The following is an 8,048-nucleotide window of genomic DNA, read 5'->3' as shown; positions in this document are numbered from 1 at the left end:
AGTTAGTAGTAGTTAGTTATTATAATAAATAATAATATATATATATATATATATATATATATATATATATATATATATATATATATATATATATATTTATATAGGCAAAAAAAATGAAATGTGGAATAGATGCTAAAGTAATAGAATAATAAGGAGAAATAGATTTAGAAGCTCATAATTTCTTTATAAATACAAAAATGCCTCTATAAGATGTTTTAAGGTTACCTTATTATGCTTTGATTTTATTTAAACCTTCAAATACTACAAATTAAAAAGCTTTTTAGGAAATATAAAGTTACATAAATTCTACTTCTAATGAGGCAGGGTTAATAAGTACTGCAAATTTCTAACTTTTCTTAATTCCTGAAGGAAAAGAATCTTAAAAATTATATAATTAAAATAATAGTAAAGATTAATAATACATAGTAGTAGTTTATCATACAAACGAGACTTTTAAAGAAATAAGAAATAAAAAAGACATAAAATATGAGGATAAGTTACTTTAGAAAAATTAAAGATAAGAATAAAAGATTTAGAATGAAAACATTAAAAACTATTAATAAAATGATGAAAATGAAGAAATTTATGATCCAAATAAAATATCTATAGATGATAGTTATAGAAAAATTACTGATTTAAGTTGCCTTGTTTATGGGAATAATTGAATTAAAAAAAATGATTATATTTTTTTTAAATAAAAAAAATATTTATAATATATATAGATAATATAAAAAAATATAATATATGATATTAATTATTAGTTATTATCTGCGTTAAATTATAAATATATATATATATATATATATATATATATTATATATATATATTTAATAATTACGTGTTTTTTTTGTTTTTTTAATATATATTATATATAATATTTTTTAATTTAAGTTATAGTTTTAATGATTTTATTATATTTAAATAAATGTATATATATAAAAATATATATATATATATACATATATATATATATATATATATATTATATATATATATATATTATATGGAATCTTTAGTAATATCTTTAATTAATATTATTATTTTTAATAAAATATTAGTAATGTTATATTATTTTTAAAAATAAATAATTATAAAAACGAAATATTTTAATATTTTTTTATAAAAAGAAAAATTTTAATTTTAGACTTAATAATATTAAAATAAGGTTTCTTTTTTTTTTAATGAAATTAATTATAATAATAAATATTTTTATTATATTTGATAATTATTAAAATTTTTTTATTATTTTATATTGCTTTTAAAACAAGAATAATATATTTTTTAATTTTAAATTTTAATATTTTATTATTAGAGATTAACTATATAAAACTTATATATATAAAAAAATTAATAATTTACAATATTTATTAATATAATAGAAATTAAAACACTATATAAGTAAATTAATTATAAACTTTGGCCATTATTTTATAATTTATATATAAATATTAAATATATAATATTTCTTTTAATACTATAATATTTTTAAAATAAAAGAAAAAAAAAAGTTTTTAAAATATTATTTAAAAATTTAGAATATTTAAAAAGATATTTAAATAATAAAAAAATATAAAAAAAAAAAAAATTATTATTTAACCAAAATATTTAATTCAATAAAATTTAATTAATTTCATTTTTAAACTTTAATTTTTTTCGCTGTTTTTGATATAACTGATATCTCTTCATCCATATCAGACTATTATTCCGATTAATTTTAATTTTAAGCCTTCTGAAATTCATTTCTTTAAATCCATTCATCCCAGCAATTCTAAACATCTTAAATAGTAAGATTAAAACCTAATTTTGATATTTCTAAAACAACTTATTATTCAAGAACACCAATATATCTTAATGATACTATAATTCCTTTTAATTCAGTTTAAATATCTTGGCTCATTTACAAAATGCAAATTTATTTAAAAATTTAAATTATAATTTAATAAAAAAAAATATATTTTAATAATATATATTTTATTTTATATATAATTATAAGTAATATTATTTATTATAGTATAGTAATAAATAATTCAAATATATAAATTAAAAGAAGTATAATACAAATAAAAAATAATTAAAATTAATATTATTTATATACAATTAAATTAAAAAATAAAAATATAAATAACTAATAAAAAATATAAAATAAATTAATTTAAATATATATATATTTAGAATAAAAAAAAAATATAAATGAATACTATAAATTAGAATTATATAAAAATAATATAATTTCTAAAAATAATACATAAAAAAGTTTATGATAATAAAATATATAAAATTAGTTATATTAATTAAATAAATTATTTGCGTATTAAAAATAAATATAATGTATATAAATATATATATATTTATATATATATATATTTATATATATATATATATTTATATTTTTTTTTTATATTTATATATATTTTTATATATTATTTATCAATATATATTCATTTTTATTCCCAACTTTTAGCTTTATAAAATACTGGTAGTGCTAATTTTAGTGATCCTTCAACTATGTAAGCATAAAAAATAGGATATATTAGATATTTAAAATAAAATAGTAATCTATAGTATACAATATCCCAAATTAATTAATCTACATTATTTTCTATTTCTAATTATTTAATTAATCGTACTACCCTTTCACCTGTCTATAATCCAAATTATAGAATACATAATATTAATTAAACTTTAAAAATTCTAATCAAGTCTTTAATTAATCCATATCTTAATGGTGTTGTTTACCACATTAATACTAAAAATAATATTATTACTATTAGTGTTATTACAATTTATACTACACTGAATGCTATAATAGTTGCTTAAGAATAATTTTTTATATTTGTATAATTTAGATGTGTTTCTACGAATGTACTTGATATTAAATCTAATAATAGAAATATAAATAAAAATAAAAGCTTTATTTTTAATAAATTTTTATTATCTTCAATATTCATTTTAAAATAATATTTTTTATTTTATAATTTTATATTTATATATATATATATATATATATTTTTTTAAAAAAATAACTAATATTTTTTAAAAATATTTAGTATTTAAAATTATTATTTATTATACATATATACCTTTTTTTTTTTTATAAAATTAATATTTTATATATTTAATTGAATTTGTTAAAATTATTATTTATTTTAATATAAACATAATTATATTCTTTATTTAATTCAAATTAAAAAAATTAGTAAATATAATGCAATTCATAAAACATTTAAGTTATAGAAGGATTTAAGTTTTTTAAAAAATCAGAAAGATAAGTAAAATCATAAAAAAAAAAATGATAAAGATTTTTTATTTAATATTTTATTAAAAATAATAAAAAGCAATTAATAGACTAATAATAAATAACATATTTAAGAAAAAAAGTCGGAAATATATCAAATTATTGAAGAACTAATAGATCTTGATGCAAGTATTGAGGAATTGAATATTTAAAATTAAAAATAAGAAAATAAGTTTTTAGATTCTAATAGAAAATAATTAAAGGGAGAAATTTAATAAATATAAAACGAAATTAAGGAAAAAAAAAGTAAAGAATATATAAATAATTTGAATAGATTAAAAAAAATACAAAAATTTTAAAAAAATTAAGTAAATAAAAGTTTAATAAATTAAAATTGAAGTAGTTATTAAAATTAAAAAAAATAAACACAATTTAAGTATTTATAAGTCTTTTAATTTTTTTAAAAATATTAAATTTTCTTTTATTCATATTAATAAGATAATAGAAATAATAATGTGAACTTTTTTAATTAAATATGAAAATATATTAATTACTTTACAACTTTATTTTATTAAAAAACTCAATCTTAGAAAAAAATAAAATAATTGATTATTTTATCTTTTTTTTTTTTTTTTAATTGAGTTTTTAAAAATATAAACCATGAAAAAAAAATTAATATATTTTTTTTTTTTTAAAAAAAATCAAAGTAAATTAGAAGGATATCTGAAGTATTATCCTGCATATACTGCTTTAGATCCTAATTATTCTTCGATTCTTAGCAATTGATTATATTTTGCTAATCTTTCAGACCTACAAGGAGCTCCAGTTTTAATTTAACCACAAGCAAGCCCTACACTTAAATCAGCAATGAAGGTATCTTCAGTTTCTCCACTTCTATGTGAGACCATAACTCCAAAATTGTTATCCTACAATAATTAAAAAAGAAAAAAAACTTATATATAATAAAATATATATATATATAAAAAAAGATTAAAATATTTAAATATTATATATTTATATATTTATATATATATATATTTATATATTTATATATATATGTATATTTATATATATTTATATATATTTATATTTAAATTTTTTTTTAATACTTAAGCTAATCTAGCTGCTTAAATAGATTCAGTTACTGTTCCAATTTGATTAACTTTTAATAAAAGTGCATTACAAGCTAGTTTGTCTATGGCATTTTATACTTTCATTGGATTAGTTACTAATAAATCATCTCCTACAATTTATACTTATTATCCTAAAGATTCATTCATATTTTGATATGCGATCCAATCATCTTAATCAAACGGATCTTCAATTGATTTAATAGGATAATCTTTACATATTTCTTCATATAATTTAGTTAATTATTATCCACTTATTCTGTGTGATCCATCATTACTTTTATTCTTAAAATCTAAATCGTAAAGTTTCTATTTTTCATTCCAAAATTCAGAAGCTGCTACATCCATTCCTAATACAATTTTTCCTTCATGTCCTACAAAAATAAATAAATATATATTTATATGATATATATATAAAAAATTATATATATATATATATATATATATATATATATATATATATATATTATATATATATATATATTATATACCTGATTTTTATATAGCTTCAACTAATAAATTTAAACCATCTCTAGTTTCTTAAATATTAGGCGCAAATCCACCTTCATCACCTACATTAGTTGCATCTAATCCATATTTTTTCTTAATTACTGACTTTAAAGCATGATATACTTCTGCTCCCATCTATAAACCTTCTTTAAAAGAATTTGCTCCTATCGGAAGTATCATAAATTCTTACATAGCTAATTTATTTCCTGCATGTTTTCCCCCATTTATGACATTTAATGAAGGTACCGGCATTATAAATTTCTATTATTTTTTCTCTGCTAAATTTCCCAAATATTAATATAAAGGAATTCCCTTTGCAGCTGCACCAGCCCTTGCAACTGCTAAAGAAACAGAAAGAATTGCATTAGCACCTAAATGAGATTTTGTCCAACCATGTTTATTAAATGTTCCATCGAGTCTTTTTACCATTATTTCATCTATTTTTTATTATTCGGTAACACTTTCACCTTTTAAAGCATCTGCTATTGTAATATTTACTGCATTTACTGCTTATTATACACCTTTTCCACCATACCTATATTTTCGTGAGTTTTTTTATAACGTTTATTTTATTTTAATACCTAAAAGATACATTATCTCGAATCTCGACAGCTTCATATATGCCTGTAGAAGCGCCAGATGGAACTGCAGCTGTAAAAATACCGTTTGATGTGGTTACTTCACATTCTACTGTAGGGTTTCCACGAGAATCTAATATTTCACGGGCATGAATGCTTTTTATAGAAGAAAAACTACGGAAATAGTTTTTATTAGATTAAGATTTAATTAATTTTAAAATATTCATTTTTTATATTTATAAAAAGTAAAATAAATTTTTTTATTTATATTTCTATAAAAAATATTTTATATAATAAAATTTTTGATAAAAATATATATTTTTTATTTAATTAAAAATGTATAAAAAATAAAAATATTTTATTAAAAGTATACAATAGTAAAATAAAAATATTATAAATAGTAGTGTGTAATAAAAAAAAAAAAATATATATGTAAAAATATATTTATATATATAAATATATATATATATATATATATATATATATATATATATATATTATATTTGTGATATATATAGAATTTAATTTTTCATATCTAACAAATTATCATTTAATTATAAATTTTTTTTTTAATTTTTTTGTTTTTTTTCAGTTCTTTAGTAAACTTAAAATAAACTATTAATATTTATATTTTAAATTTTTTTTTATATTCAATAAATTCGTAAGTATTTATAGACACACTTTTAAATAATTTTTATAGAGCTTTTTTCTGACTTTTATTTTTAAATTTCATATTATCTTTTAGGTTAATATTATTGATTATAACTTACATTCGATTCCGAAGTGCGAATAAAGTATAATTTCTTGATTATTTTTTGCTATGATTTTAGAAAGAAAATATTATGAATTGTTCTGATTATTGATTATATTCTTCAAATTTTATAAATAAACGTATTTATATTACTAATTCAGTTTTTATTTCTTAATTATCATCATTTTTAAATATAAAAATAACTAATTATTAGCATATAGCGTGTAATTCTTTTAATATTTTTTTAAATGTAACCTTCAATAAAATTTATTAGGGCAGTATAATTTAAATTTTAGATTGAATCTATTAGCTTATTTTTGGGCTTGAAATGTTATTTTATTTTTAATTATTACGAATTAAAAATGTTTGGTGTATTTCAATTTTTATTATATTATATTAATCGATTGTAAATTTTATAAAGATGGGAATAATATTTAATTTATTTTTTTAATATTTATTTATGTTGAATATAGATGGTAATACATGAATTTTTAGCTTATACTAAGCTTTATTATTTATATTAATATATTAATTTATACAATTTTTTTTTATTTAATAATATTTTAGAAAGAGAAAAAATAAAATATTATAGAATAGATCTTAATTATTATATACAAAAAAATCTACTTTTTAAAATTATTGAAATTAATTAAAAAAAAAATGGTTAAATAAATAATATAAATCAAATAAATAAAAATATTAATAATATAAATATATGATGGAGATATTAAAATAAATAATAATAATAATGTTTTTTATATTTTTAATTGTATTATATTTTTTTTATTTAAAATAAATTTAGTGGGATACTATATAATATCCTTAAAAAATAAATATTTTTAAAAACCAAAAATAAAAGTTAATAGAAATAATAATTTCATGTATTTTATATAAATTATAAAATATAAAATTTTGTATTATTTAAGTTTAAAAAAGTTCTCATGAACTAAATTTTGGTATGTCGAGCTTTTTTATAAAAGATATGAAAATTTATATCAAAAAGATTATATTTATGGGAACTTTATTATTCTATATATAGAAAGAAATGAAATATAAATAAAAAAAGTTAAAAATATTTTAATTTTTTAATTATAATTTTTATATTTATAATATTGAAATATTTATTTTTATTTATTAATTTTTTTTATATTTAAATATATTTTATTTAATTTTTTGGAAAAATAGAAAATTTTATTATTATAATAAAAATGTATTTTATATTATAATTAATTATTCAATTAATTTTTACTTTATTTTTCTTAAATTAAATATTATAAATTTCTCTTTTTTCGTATTGTTAGTCTAATTTAATATCTTCACATGGTATACTGCTTTCTAAAAAAAATAAAAAATAATAATATATATATAATTTTTTACAGAATGAGTCTTTTTTTATATTATTAGAACATTCAAAATCTTGAATATTTTTATCAAATTATTATTGTCTTTATGGACTTTAAACAACTACAAGATTTATCATTTCTTAATTAATTTATTTCCTATTAATTTATTTATGACAACTTTTTTCTTATTCGAAAATTCTAACTTTACTATTATTAAGTGCTAGTTAAGGTACTGTTTATCTAATAGTAGATCTTCTATTTTTCGAACAAACTTTTTATATTTACATTATTTTTCTAAGATTAAGAACTTCATTAAAATCAGCTTATTAAATATATTTAGTATTAGAAATGAAAATAATAATTAGAGATTAAAAAAAGGAAATAGCTATAAAAATTAAAAAATAATCATATATATATATATAAACATATATATATATATATATATATATATATATATATATATATATATATATATATATATATATATATATAATTATATTA

General features: G+C 15.0%; 1 protein-coding gene across 1 annotated transcript, besides 17 other annotated features; it reads right to left on the bottom strand. All coding sequences in view use genetic code 6, as the record gives it.

The window, feature by feature from the left end:
* Nucleotides 1-34: 34 nt before the first annotated feature.
* Nucleotides 35-103: a microsatellite.
* A 676-nt stretch (nt 104-779) lies between these two features.
* Nucleotides 780-827: a microsatellite.
* Nucleotides 828-912: 85 nt separating this feature from the next.
* Nucleotides 913-998: a microsatellite.
* Nucleotides 924-954: a microsatellite.
* Nucleotides 929-1,005: a microsatellite.
* Nucleotides 1,006-2,089: 1,084 nt separating this feature from the next.
* Nucleotides 2,090-2,157: a microsatellite.
* Nucleotides 2,099-2,148: a microsatellite.
* A 172-nt stretch (nt 2,158-2,329) lies between the features above and the next one.
* Nucleotides 2,330-2,388: a microsatellite.
* Nucleotides 2,337-2,422: a microsatellite.
* Nucleotides 2,423-3,870: 1,448 nt separating this feature from the next.
* Nucleotides 3,871-5,683, bottom strand: IMG5_192670 (hypothetical protein). Its single transcript, XM_004025038.1, has 4 exons — nt 5,457-5,683; nt 4,857-5,410; nt 4,345-4,739; nt 3,871-4,161 (listed from the first exon to the last, which is right to left on the bottom strand). The coding sequence occupies exons 1-4, from the start codon at nt 5,678-5,680 to the stop codon at nt 3,937-3,939; spliced, it is 1,398 nt and encodes a 465-aa protein (XP_004025087.1). The 5' UTR covers nt 5,681-5,683; the 3' UTR covers nt 3,871-3,936.
* Nucleotides 4,190-4,222: a microsatellite.
* Nucleotides 4,231-4,328: a microsatellite.
* Nucleotides 4,243-4,325: a microsatellite.
* Nucleotides 4,756-4,855: a microsatellite.
* Nucleotides 5,684-5,877: 194 nt separating the features above from the next.
* Nucleotides 5,878-5,970: a microsatellite.
* An 899-nt stretch (nt 5,971-6,869) lies between these two features.
* Nucleotides 6,870-6,918: a microsatellite.
* Nucleotides 6,919-7,276: 358 nt separating this feature from the next.
* Nucleotides 7,277-7,315: a microsatellite.
* Nucleotides 7,316-7,954: 639 nt separating this feature from the next.
* Nucleotides 7,955-8,039: a microsatellite.
* Between the last annotated feature and the right edge of the window lie 9 nt (nt 8,040-8,048).

Source organism: Ichthyophthirius multifiliis, assembly GCF_000220395.1.
Source record: "Ichthyophthirius multifiliis unplaced genomic scaffold scaff_1120509251384, whole genome shotgun sequence".
Lineage (NCBI taxonomy): Eukaryota > Ciliophora > Oligohymenophorea > Hymenostomatida > Ichthyophthirius > Ichthyophthirius multifiliis.
Note: the sequence above shows the minus strand (reverse complement) of the source record. Positions and strands in the feature narration are given on the sequence as shown.